Source organism: Fusarium solani (genome assembly GCF_023522795.1).
Source record: "Fusarium solani strain SB1 chromosome Unknown bctg00000003_1, whole genome shotgun sequence".
NCBI lineage: Eukaryota > Fungi > Ascomycota > Sordariomycetes > Hypocreales > Nectriaceae > Fusarium > Fusarium solani.
In genome coordinates, this window is record NW_027072154.1 from 1679481 (window position 1) to 1693417 (window position 13937).

Consider the following 13937-nt stretch of genomic DNA (forward strand, 5'->3'; position numbering starts at 1 on the left):
ACCTGGTCAAATAGCTGAGAGGACAATAGGCCACCTTGCTCCCCCAGGCAGGAAGTTTCAGGAAACTTCCCCTATCTCCCTTTAATAGATCCTAAAGCCTCCCAAAGATGAGAACAACCTCCGGACATCTTCAATCCTTTCGAGAAGTCTCGAGCGCTGCGTTGTCTTAAGTTCAAGATTGAGCACTGAGATGACCCCAGCCCGAGGCAAGACTGCACCATCTTGGACAACACCCCCAACAAAAAGTATAGAAAGCCTGGTACGATATTAAGGAGGTATCTATTGTCAATCACCACCGTGAAAACACAACTCAACTCTTAGACTTGTTAATCTTGCCCTCATCAGCTCTAGCAAAGAGGCACCTTGGATATGCTTCCAAATGTTTCAGGCCACAGCCCCGGCAGAAAATGTTCAACAGGGGCTGGTAGATAAAGGTTGTATAATACACTCTTTTTTCGGTCTTCTAGATTCATTCCTTTCCTGGAAAATATACTAGGGGAATGCTTGTCCAATAGTATGAGTTGTTCCCTGGCAGCCATCAATCTACCTAGCCAACCCATGTAAAACACCTGGGATTGACAGCCTTGTTGACTCCATGACGTGGGTTAAATTTCCATTAGACTTTTCATTCACTGCACAAGTTCTCTTTGATTCTCCTTCTTTGTTGCTCTTCTTAACTCTTCCCCTGGAGTGGGAATTGCGGTCCTTCTATCCGAGGAGCATGCCACAGACATTCTTTCCAGTTTCAAATGAACGGGAGACCTCTTCCAGCTGGATATATAACTGCTATTGTATAAAACGGACCAACGGGCCGCAAGTCACCCTCCCGTCCGGATGTTGCAACGCTGCGCCTCAGGCGCCCGGGTCACAAGCCGACACTCTCCGGAGTTCCTTGGTTGACTCGAGAGAAACGTTATCTGCCCAGCACTGCGGCGATATAACCCATGCCGCTGCTGCCTGCTATACCTTGAAAACTGGTGATATTGTAAGGAGGGCAGAAAAGGCAACCACCTCTGCCGAAATGACAGCCTCGCTTGCACGCACGAGTGCCACACTCGTGCACCGCACTGAATGAAACGTTCTCGGTGTGATATACTTGTCGTCACTAGAACAGGGCCTAACGGTTTCAACGCCATGGTTGTTGAAAATGTGTCTTCAGATGGCGCAGCCCTGCTGCTGATAGCATGGCCGCCTTGGCGGGTAGGACTATGTTTGCTTGCCAACCAGCAATTCTAACAAATAGCCACAAGCCATGCATACAACCATTGAGAAGGCGGACATAAATTAATCACACCTTGGTGCCAACGCCCGTTCATTCTTACCGTCTCCTTTCACGGCTACAGGCTCCCCTTTCCAAATGACTCCGGCGATCTGAGTCACAATGGGGCTGGGTTTGACAGGTGCAGTTCAGCTTCCTGGACCTTGTCCTCGGAGTAACCCCAAGCCAAGTTCAATTGAAAGCGTTGATTCGTTCGCTTGGGCGGCATGTGTTGGTTCAATAGACCCTGTGATCTGGGTTGGAGCCTAGTTGTACGCCCGGGCCAAGGGGAAGGTATGAAGAGGATCATGGCATGTATGTCACAAGAATATCTCTTTGGACATTATGAAACATAATAGCACTGAGTTATTATGCTCCTATGCATAGGTGCCCCGGTATTCAGGGTCCTTTTGTCAGAGTCATCTGTGTTGTGCTTAGGAAGGTAGGGGGAGCAGATCAACAGCCAAAGACGCAATTCGATACGCTTGCGTTGTCGACATCAATAAAATCGAGCCAATAGGCCGAACCTCAGATTGTTATCTGTTCCCAATTACTTCTAGCCTCTTTCCTTGGTCGAAGATACGATCCCAGTTCCTCGTCCTTGAGCTCTGCAGTGGAGGGTAGCTTGACTATGAGTCCCATCCTAACTTTCTGCAGGAGACACTATTGACACACTAGCTCTACTTGAGGCAGCTGAGTAGTTCATACGCAGTATTAATGTTTTGCATGCTTGTCCTTTTCCAGACTAGATCCAGTTGGTGTGCACCGTGTTGAAGGGAACCACTGCGAACCTGAAGCTCCTGAATCGCGATACTGTCATCGGCTACATTGCATAAAGATTTTTTACTCAAGATGCTTTGCGGAGCTAATGCAAAAACCTATCATTCAACAGTAGCAGCTTATTGCACACGAGTTTAGTCCACCCTAGACAAGGAGGCAATGAATCCACATGTGAGATATAGATGTCCCACCCACTACATAGGTCAGCTCATTTGTTAATTAATATCCAATAGAAGAACCTCCTAGCTATTTAGCAAGGTTACGCATAGTCTTCTAGGAATCCATAGTCGTTGGCTAGGTTCACGTTATAGGAATAGATTTGAGCGACTGTCAACTCGTGTCGTCAACGGCAATCACCCAATCACAACGCCACAGAATGATTGACAGAGAATCTATCTCTCCACCGCCTGAAATAAAGTTATAAATGAAGAGAACTATCTGTGATTTCTGAAACTCCTATTGGACTTGATTAGCAAGGCTGCACCCGACTATCCTGTCTCTTCGAAACTGAGCTATAGACTGGACTCAACCATAGCAGCTGCACCTGGGATTGACTTGGTTATCGGGATTCCTTATCGGGCAAGCTGGAAACCCTCCTATTGAATTGCAGTGCAGTCTCCGGTACCAATACGATGATGTTGTCACCAATGGTGAGGTTGGTGTAGAACAAGGCATTCACACTCCATGATGGCTGCCACTCTGTTTGTAGCGAGGCACCTAATCTTTGCATAACACGTAGGGCACTCACCGAGTGTGACTGAGGCCATCTATCACGCGCGATGCTGGTTCCCCTCACTGCGCCCCTCCTTTGCTATTTCAATCTGCCGGCAAATGATACATGCATGTCAAATTGCATTTCTTAATGCCCGCTCTAATTATCCTCAGTTATTTACAGCCGAGATTACCAAGTACCTAACTACGAATGTCTGTGCCGTTCTCAAGTGCAGGTACTTAGCACTGCACTTTTAGTGAAGCTTGACCGTTATACAAAGCCAAGTTGTCCCACGGAAACTTGCTTCAACTCATCACATTATGCTTTCAGGCTGATAAGGCAGAAAGTGATAGTATTGGTCTTGGATGCAATCATTATTGAGAAACCTGGCCAATCTGTGCCCCGGGTCAACCCTACTTCCCAAAGCCAAGTGGTTACAGTTTTCACATGGCTTGCAACTCGTCATTGATCCTGTTTCACATTCACTACCCAACAGTATAGCACACACACACATCTGGATGTTGATGATCGGATGACGAGCAGTCCTGGGCGCCTTTTGGCGAGGCGGCTTGAACATGTACAAATCGCGCCATTGAGACTTGCGATGGGATGAGCGCAATCGCGATGAGTTGATCAAGCATGCCATTCCATGATCTTCAGCTCTTGACATCATCACATGCCCCTCCAGCCTGCTTGCTCCCCCAGCCAAATCCATGGCAGCCACATCGCCCTGTTTAGGGCTGGACCAACACTGTAAGCGCCCGTTAGCCAGTCAATAGCTCTGGCCAAGCAGGCCGTGTAATTGACGACCAGGCTGCGCCCGGGGAAGCTGGTAGTCTGCCGCGGAGACCGCCTGGTTTGTGCAGTTGGGTCCAAGGAGGATGTCGTTTGATCCTGAAAAACAACAAGTGGAAAAATGTAGCAGCCAACACCCACAAAGAATGGACGCCTTTCCGTGATTTCAATGTTTGTTGCAGTATTTTCCGTGTGTTGGGGGCTCTCGAACCTCCAAACGTGGGGAATAGACCGTGCGTGTAGGGCTGGGAACGAACGGATCGTCACCGCTTCCACGATCTCAGACATACATGTTCCGTACAGACCGCTATTTAGTGGTAACTTGACAACTCATCAACTGGCAAGTGTTTGTATGTAGGCGCTCGCAGTAGCGCATATGAACAGAGGTAACGGCGGCAAACAGTTCTTACCGCCATTCAGGATCAGAGGGAATGACGATAGTTGCAGTTGGTCCTGCCGCTGAGACCCCTTTCTCAACAAAGGGCGTTTGCAAAGCATGATGGCGCAGGTTTCGGAGCCCTGCTTGAGTTTTGGTTGCCTTAAAATTGCGTCTGTGTGCTATGTAGTTACATTGGGTTCTTTGTCTGTTTTGCGGCAACTAAAAGTCAATTCCAGATGCAACCAACCTCATTAAAGGGAAGATGATAGGGTGATGGACTTGGTTGTGGCTTAAGACCAGCCAGGTGAGCCTCTGAGACAATGTGTGTACGAGAACTCAGAGCCTGGTTACCTTGAAAAGCAGGCAGAAACACTCTGCGGGCGTTTGCACGGGTGACGACGTTGAGCAGATGCTCCTGGTCCCATGACAATAGCGAGTGGACGGGTTGATGCACAAGCCCAATGGATGTGCGACGAGACACAAGCAGGAGCCGAGAAGGAGGTAGTAAATATGCATCAAATGAAAGGGTGAAGAAGATGACATGGCGGGGAGGTCATCTATTTAATATGTGACGACCCTGGTTCACACGCTGCAGAGGGAGGAAAGCCGTGAATTTTTGCACGCTGTAAAATCGGGTTGCACGAGAATCCCTCCTCGTGTAGCCCGGACAGTATCACAGAGAGGCTGAGCTTGACGTGATGTGATACGCATGTAAGACGGCGACTTGCATGTGGGCACAGGACAGTGCATTAGAGCCGCCATGCCGCTCAAGACAGCAGATCTTTGGCAGTCCAGGCATGTATCGGTTGTGTATCACGGGGGCACGGCAGCTTCCAAATTAAATATGTTTCACGCCGCCCTGGAGCATTGCATTTTTGGAGGGCACCACCGATACGCCGATGCGCCGATACGCCTTGACAAGCCGAGACAGAAGGCGGACACCCGTGTGTGTGCTCTGAGCAAATGGAAATCGGAAGCGAGGGGTCGTGACCGCATCAAGAGGACGTTGCCTCTCCAGGGCTGAGTGCTTTAGAACCAAAGGCTTGGACCGGTGATGTCCGCTATTTGTCTAGATGCGACTAAACTCGCCGCTCTCCGTCGGCTAGGGGACCTCCATGTCAGCACGTATCCGGTGGCTGTTATTATTGATGGTTGCGAGAGTCTGCTGAGGTTAGCTGAGGGCAATCCTGGCGAAGCTGATTGTCCCATTTTGTCAGAAAAAGCACAGGGGCTTCTTTTCCAATGGTTGGTGAGGTCAGATTATTGCGAAGGGAACTTCGGTTGCGCCGCTCATAAGATCAAAGCCATAAGCGGAAACTATTTTCCCTAGCTCGTACCGATGGCGTGTGAGCAGACAGATGCGGCTCTGCAAATGGCTGACTGGAAGGCATCCAGCCGAAAGGCAACCACGCACGGCGGCTGAATAGCGACTGTGAGACAAGGCTGGCACTGTTACCCCTTTGACTGGTGAGTACAGTGTCAGGGGCAAGGCAATCAAGCCATGGCTCCAGCCTTTTACGGACAATCAATGGATTCCCTGTTGGTTTGGTATTGTTCAAAAGGTTGAAACTCAGCCAGGAATCGTTTGGCTGTTGGCGCTTGGGCTTAATTCCAGTCATGGCCGCCTTCGTTGGCCCCTTTTCGCCCGCGCCTATGCAAGACATCCATGGATCTCACAAGCGCGATTTACCAGACAATCCTCTCGCCAAGACAGACAAGGCTGTGGATTTTTCATGTTTGATTGGCTACACAAGTGCGCCATGCGTTAGACGAGACTCTCGAAGTGGACGGTTTTTGTCCAAGGAACTTCAGCTGAGGCAACCTTTCTCGCCCCCAGGGCGAACCAGCTGCCTAAAAGGTCTTACCGAGGTCGAAGTGTTTCGTACGATTCCGTCCCATCACACTCATTTGCTTTTTTTCTTCCTGGTAATTCCGCGTCAGTTCCAAATATGCAGGTACGGCCGCATGAGGAGTGAGGCGCGCGGCATCGGCCTCGCCCCCACTAAAATGACGGTGGCAACTTCGGACGCGACGGGGGACACCCCGCATAATCCGGCCGGAAGAATCGGGGCATCGGATCGGAGGCAAGCGTTTACAATCATTACTGCCCAATAACCGCCCCTCTAATTTTTTCTTTGATACTGATGGCGCAAATTGACGTGGCGTTTGATGATGTGTTCAACGCAGATTGAGGCCAGAAAATGCAGACATTTTGTTGGGCTTAATTCCTTGTTTTGTTCCTGCAGGAGTTGGCTTGAGGCCTTATATCAGGCCTCTCCCTTCTCTTCTCGCCTCTATCTTTTGGGCTTTTCAACTCTGGCCTCCACGCCTTGCTTTTCAGCTATGCCCACTTACGTATTCTCGGAGATCATACCCGATAACTACAATTCCCCTTGCCACGCAAGGCAAATGACTGACTCGGCAGCCTGATCAACGCCCCATACAAAGGGGCCGCGGAAATCTCTGCCACGCCTGTCGCCGCACCATATGTGGCCCAGGCTACCAGGAGCCTCGAGTTCATAATGGCAGTTCTCGCTGATGGATGAACTTTCATCCCAGACCAGTCGGATGGATATTCGCCTGCACTTGCCCTCGTACACGGAGGCCCGAGTCCGCATTCCTCGCCCCGTCTCGATCATGGGGCACGGGGTGAGTCAACCAAGTCACACCCACCGAAGGAAATCATCGCAATATCGATGAAAAGGAACTCGGCGAGCGATCCGCCAAATTGTTGAAACATTTCAATATTTCTCATTCGGCCGACCAACGTGATACGGTCTCCCTTGAGGACCATGTCCGGCTGAGAACAAGCCTCACACGAGCTTCGTCGACCACTGGCAACGTCTCATCAGTGTGTATTCGAGATTCCGGCTTTTGCGAGCGAACCAGCAACCTCAGAGATGTCATCTTGACACCTCTGGGATTTGGGAAGTCCAGGAAAGCTTTTGTGCGAGACATGACTGGTGCTTAGCACTTGCTGATGCTGTCGGCTCGCGGGTCTCGCGGTCGAGAGGACCCAATCGATATCTGCTCAAAAAGGGGGGCTGGAGAGGTTGGCGGCCGCTCCCTTCGAAGCCTTGTGGACACGTCCTATGAGGCTAGAAGAGAATCTCCTTGAGATTATCGACGACGACTGGAATATGGAAGAAACGGAGTGAAGAGAAGGACGATCGTCTGGGGGAGAGTCGGGTAACCCAGTAAACAGGAGGCGATGGGTCGCAAAGATGGCGGACCAGGCTGTATTAATGACAAGCATAGGTGCGGAGTATCCGAGGCATAAATGTGCCCACCCCCGGGTTCTTAATAAATCGGGTTGAAAATAAATTGCTGATGGCTGTCCGCCAAAGTGCAGTTGCCTGGCTGACCGAGCATGAGGGCGGGCGTTGTATTTTTACCTGAAAACTGGGCGTCTTCACAGAGGTTCGCCTGGGACTCACCAAATCTATAAGGGCCAGCTTGTTCTGCGTTGTTAACTGAAGTATTGAAGTTGAAGTTGGACACAACTGCTTCTAGATCCTTCTAAAAGCTTCTTTTCTATTTATCAATTCCTACGTTCGCCGTTATTTTTGCCTCTTGTCTGCCTATCTCATAACACCCGTTGCAGGCGGTGGGAATGGCGGGCACAAGCACGTCGTAGTGTGGCGATTTATCGAGAGACACACATTCTATTTTCCAAAGAGAAAAGCTGGCGTCGCAATTTGCCAACTTCTCATCATTATCCTCCCCAGTGCCATCACGACACTGCTACCACTATACGTTTGACCACGCAAAAGGTACGGACCCCCAGCACTCATGGCGCCATGCGTGAATTGAGGGATGGGATCGCTGACTTCACGCGTGTGTGCAGAAATTGAGGCTCTGCTAAACAAGGCAACTTTGCGAACTACTGGCGAACCCCACCTCTCCACCCTGATTGCTTTCGCCTCACTCCAGACGTGCGTCAAGGCCGTAGGTACGTACCCGACTGAAATCCCTGGCATGCCCGAATGGGGGTGACTGTAGAGGGGCCCGAAAAATGGCCCATCTGCACCCCCCATTATGAAATCAGTTTCCCTTGCCCACGACGACTTCCAGTTGAAACTCGACTGCTGTCATGTCCTTTTAAAAGCTCACAGCCTCTCATTTCATGAATTGCCTTACGGCCCCCATTCTTACGCCTCTGTTTTGTTGCCTTACTGACGTGTTGTTCCGGCCTGCAGTGCGCGCATTCGCGACGAGCGAGGCGACTGAGGCGCTCCTGCCATTGTACGGCATCGGAGCAGCGGGACACCCCCGACCCAGCATCAGTTCGGTCAGGAAGTGTTCCCATGATTTTCCCATATGAACAATGGCCAACATCACAGACAAATGGGTTGACTACCTCCGGAACCGGAACCGCCAGGACAAGGAAGGGGAATCGATCATCTTGACATGCCCAGAATGCAACACCGAGGTTGAGAGCAGTATCGAATCCTGGCGGAACCACGTCGCGTCGGATCCCCAACACCAGCAAAGGTGGCCGACGGAGCAGGATGTGGACAATGCATATCACCAATACGTTTCGTATGTTGCCCTTGTCTTGCCCTATTCTTGCCGCTGTGGCTTTTTTGCTCACACATCACACTTGTTCCTGCAGATCGACCAAGGCCGATACTTCACGAAATACCCGCAAACGACAAGCCGGAGAGACCCCCGCCTCCAACAATGTTGCCGAGCCTGACGGTGACACGCGCGAAACTAAGCGCCGGTCTCCTCCACCAGCCACAAACCCCCTTCCGCCATCAAGTCCATCCAACAACCGGAGCAGAGCTCGCAATGACCAGGGAAGGCCTCACAAGAATACCTCTGGGCGGCAACTCTGGTCGTCGGAAGATGGTATACCCTCCAAGGCTCCTCAACATCAGACTCGAGCTGTGCCCGTCCCCTCGCAAAGACCAACACCTTCGAACCAGAACAGCAACAACAACCCCATCACGGCGCCACAGAGTTCGCCTCAGCCTGGACCAGATGAGGACAATACGTCAGTCATGATCCCTCAGCCGGAGACAAGACCTATTTCCCAAGACCAGCTTGTTGCGGAAGTAAAGGGTATATATGCCGGCCTTGTTATGGTTGAAACAAAATGCATAGAGGTCGACAATGCACAATCCTCCAACGCGGAATCCAATCCCAAGCTCAATAACGACCAGTGGCAAGCTCTGATCGCTCTGCACAGAACATTATTACATGAGCATCATGACTTCTTCCTTGCCAGTCAACATCCATCGGCTAGTCCTGCGCTGCGACGGCTAGCATCCAAATATGCTATGCCTGCGCGCATGTGGCGTCATGGCATCCATTCGTTTCTTGAACTTCTGAGGCACAGGCTTCCTGCGTCTTTGGAACATATGCTTACGTTTTTATACCTGGCATACAGCATTGTCGCTCTTTTGTACGAGACTGTGCCTGCCTTTGAAGATACTTGGATTGAGTGCCTAGGAGATTTGGGCCGATACAGAATGGCCATCGAGGACGACTGCATCCGGGACCGCGAGACGTGGACTGGAGTTAGCCGCCATTGGTATAGCAAGGCTTCTGATAAGTCCCCCACGACTGGACGCCTCTATCATCACCTTGCTATTCTAGCCAGGCCCAATGCCTTGCAACAGCTCTCATACTACACAAAGTCACTCTGTGTCCTGATCCCTTTCCCCAGCGCCCGGGAGAGTATCATGACATTATTTGACCCAGTATTGAGCAAGAGCCCAAACCGCCTGGCGCCAATCGATGCAGCATTTGTGAGGGTTCATGGCATTCTGTTCTCTGGCAAGTCTAAGGATAGACTGCCAGAGTCGATGGACGAGTTCATTGGGCAGCTCGATAGCTACATTGGACGTGTGACCAAGAGATGGCTAGACGCAGGGTCAGTATCTTATCTTATTAACGTTTCGAAGAACTTTTGCTAAGTAGGCCAGATACTATATCGGTATTTCAACAGGTTGCTCTCTTCTTGGCTATGGTGCCGAGTCCAACGTGCTCATGCGAGCTATGTCACAAAAGCCTGAAGATAACGACGTTGCCATGGACGGAAGCTCTATCGTAGAGGCGAATCCAGATGAGACGTTCAAGCAGGCACTTGACTTCGCGGTCCGAATTATCGAGACGGTGATGCGACGATGGGGCGATACCAACACGCTCCCATTCCTGCACACCGTGCTGGTATTCATGAACCATATGACACGATTCCCAGGGGCCATTTCTCACATTGAAGAGGTTTTCCCATGGAAGCTGACATCTCTGATGCTCAACTCCCTCCTGGTATCATGCGAGGCTGGTTATGAAGTCCACTCCGATTTCCGACGTCCTGAGAGGGAGTTGCCCCGGCCTCTCCCCGAGGACTTTGCCATGCGGGGATTGATCTACTCGGAGGATTACTTCCCCAGCGACTGGTTCAAGAATGACAAAATTGACGAAGATGAGAAATATTTCGAGCTGGGGTCTATGGTGGAGGAGAGAAAGGATCGCATCCTGTCTCTGGGCTGCAAGATGGCCACCTCGGGATCCTGGCTCATCTGGAACCCAGAAACCCGACAATTCTCAGTCCCGGCCAAGTATGATGTGGAGCTGGAGGATGTCCCAGTCTGAATTTCCACCGGCAGCCTGGCAGAAAGAAAGATAGGCAATTTCTTGCTGAGTCTAAAGAGAGCGGTTCTCCGTACTTTATGCCAGGTGAGTTGGAAAGGGAAGACATACTGGGACATCGTTCAGGAAATCTACCTCTCCAATGAGTGGTTTCCCTTGGCAGAAGCTGGGGTCCAGAGTTACGATTACAACCACTCTAGAGCCGGGGCGGCTATACTGGTCTCGGCGACTCACAGCCGTGAGCCCTTGTCCCTAACTCCCTTTCTTTCTATGTCCGGCAGGAGAGACGCTCTCTGTGGCGAAGTGAGAGTGCGAGCCAATTTTCTTTCCGTCAAGCTGGGAATTCAGACGACACAATATACGTTCTCTTCGCATTCGCGGGATTCAAAACACAATGCCCCCTTATGGGATTCAACAGGCATTTCATCTCGGTTTCTGGGAGACGCTGGGACAGTTCCCGTCTCCTTGACCCGAATGTGTCCCCAGCTCCAGCGAGCTGGGGCGCTATTCCCCGGCGCAAGGCCGCCATGCGAAGGGGAAGCGGAAACCCTCTGCTTCCGTGCCCCCTTCGTTGGTACGTACCTACGTCAGCTACCCATATACGTTCCGACGGTGCATGGATTGCGGGCTTGGTCGAGATGTGGGAGATCTTGGTCATTGTCCTTTGTTCGACTCGATGGTTGTACGGTACCTAATGTAGATGGACGCTCGTTTGGTGATGTCAGGTTGTGGTGCATCCAGATTGTTACAGAGATGCTGTGTTTGGGATACATGCCTTCAAAAAGGGTCTTTTGGGGCTCAATATGTTTCTTTTTCCTTTGTTACTCTGTCATCCCCCGTCCTTGTTTATTAGAAGAAGGTGTAAACGGCTTGGATAAACTGGAGGAGGTCTTTTTGGGTAGATCCGATGTAGTGATAACCAGTGCCAATAAACCAAACAAATGTGCTTTTCGCCTGTTCGGATTGGTGACCAGGCTTTGGATTTGCTTCTAATGGCTAATCCCCAACAGCGCACCTGGCGTAGGCTTGTAGAGCCTGGGGCACAGAAGCACTACCTGCTCGGTAGCACGGGGCGACTGACATGTGGCGTCACGAACCGGTTCGTAAACAATGACGTACCCCCTGTCGGGAGGGGAAGCCATTGTTTTCATACCGCCAATGTTGCGCTCAGCTCCGAGTTGTACCTGTTTTCACGAGTGAACCATTCCGGAGACACTGGGTGGCAGTGAGCCAAAAGGGGAGGTGACCCTTGTTCGTCCCCCTGATATGATCTGACAAGGTGTGCTTTTGAAATGGCCATGGCATGCACAATTGTGTTAGCCATTCAACTCTCACTCTGGTTCATGGATATCTACGAATCGCATGCCTCGAAGTAACCCAATAACATGGCATTCCACTTGGTAAACCACGTTTCTCGAGCTGTCAAAAAGCGCGACGGAGCGGGCCGACCGGGGAAGTGGAGCCCCTCCTCCACAAGAGGACCCTGCATGACGTCCCAGTCACTCGGGACCAACTGAGCAAATTGGGGGCCAGGAAAGCAGAATCAGGCTGCGGGCGACAGTTGTAACCGCCCGCACCCCAGGAATGTGATCCATAATCCCTATTTAGGCAATCAATTGTCTCTATGATGGTACGTGTTTGTTTGATTTTCTTTTCGCAAAGAATGGTGTCGCTGACGCAGCTCCTGATGTCGTGGACTGGGCTTGGGTCGGCGCAGCAAATGAACCAAATTTTGCATGGGTGTTTAACTACGCGTCACGGCGTGTGTGGCTTGGTGAAACGCGGGGAAAGGGAGTTGCGCGTTCATTCGCCGTCTTCTTGGACGCCGACCCGGAGGCCTGCCTACCGGCTGCACAACTTCGGGTTCCGATCCAATAGGTGAGAAGTTGGTTTATACATTGCCAGCACATGTTTGATTGCTGATGGTATGGTTCAGGCATCGCATCACCCACCCGAGACTGAGGTCACCGTGAGGCCTGCTGTTGATGGCCTCATCACACGCGTAATTACACTGACGGTCTGATTGAGGTCGTAAATATCAGCCAGGATTTGGAGGATGGCCCCCCTTGAATGTGCCTTGGGCGCTTTGATACGAACCAAATTGCAAGGCCACAACTGAAGCTGAGGATGGTCACAGCCAAAGCTCACGATGGCCTCGCCGTGAATGCTACCCATGGCTTGTTCGTGGTGGTGCATCTTCTTGACACTCACGCATCTTGTGTTTCTCAATCACAGGCATTCTTAATGCCAGCGCCCGTCCTTCAATGCAAGGCAATTGCACATGTCTGATATTTGGGATGGCCTCGCCTGGTGTTACCCATGGCTTGCTTGTGACCGCACAGTCACCTTCGCCGTCACTCATCTCGTGGTTCTCAGTGACAGCCATGCATTCTACCAGCGCCTATACTGAGATATCACGCAATTGCACATGTTGATCCTAGGGGTATCGGGGATGGCCTCACAGTGATGTGATGTTACCCATAGCCCGTTTGTGATGGTGCAGTCCCGTTCACTATCGCGCGCCTTGCGATTTTCAGTGACGGGAGTGCTTTGTGCCAGCACCTATCCCTTGGAGCAAGGCAATTGTGTGCGTTGGCTTTTAGGAGTATTGACGATCTGACAGTTGAAGACTCAGCCACGCAGCTTGCGAACCCCCTGCCAAGCTTCACGTCAGCGCCTAAACTTGGATGTAAGGCAATGTGAATATTGCCTTTGAAGATAGTAGGGATGGCCTCGTCACGGCTAGAGTTGTTGGCGATGTCGCAGTTGAGCCAGGCCACACAGATCGCGATACTCACCGGCAAGCCTCATGGAACCTATCTTTAGATAAGGCAACCGCTCCTGTTCCTGAAGGATCCTACCGATGTGATAGGATCGTGGCTATACATGGAGACCGGTGTGATTGGCGACAGGGCCTCGAAACCGAGGTTTGATGATCTGCATCCGCAGTGTATCACAACTTGACGCGGCAGTTATCTCGGGTAGAGTATGCGACGAAGATCTGAAGGCCTGGGCCTTGAGCTTTACACAACAGGGTGCAATGGACGCCTTTTTGTCAACGCTTGACTTGAAGACTCGGGGGGTGCATCATGGCTGTCAAGTCAACCAGCAATTGGATCAGCCAGCCACCACATCAAATAGTTGCGCCTTGAAAGTCTCAGTCCTCACTGGGCAGTTTCCAGAATCATTTCCGGAAAATTCCACATTCGAGTCCTAGACACCTCAGTCATCAATCTTCTAGAAACTTTTCCGAACGTTACATTGTATCGAGTAATCTCGGAACCCGCGGGACCTTGCAAGGCAGCTACATACCCATATGCCCGTTAAGACTCCCGAAGCTTCCATGGTTACCATATGAAGCCCGAGGTTTCCCTCGGAAGTATCTATCGTGAAGCCCCGAGCTGAATTCTCAG

General features: G+C 51.2%; 1 protein-coding gene across 1 annotated transcript; it reads left to right on the plus strand.

The window, feature by feature from the left end:
- Positions 1-8251: 8251 nt before the first annotated feature.
- On the plus strand, positions 8252-10527 carry MRS44_006101 (uncharacterized protein; the record flags this gene model as incomplete). Its single annotated transcript, XM_046281904.2, has 3 exons — positions 8252-8466; positions 8540-9805; positions 9858-10527. The coding sequence occupies 3 exons, from the start codon at positions 8252-8254 to the stop codon at positions 10525-10527; spliced, it is 2151 nt and encodes a 716-aa protein (XP_046140323.1).
- Positions 10528-13937: the final 3410 nt, after the last annotated feature.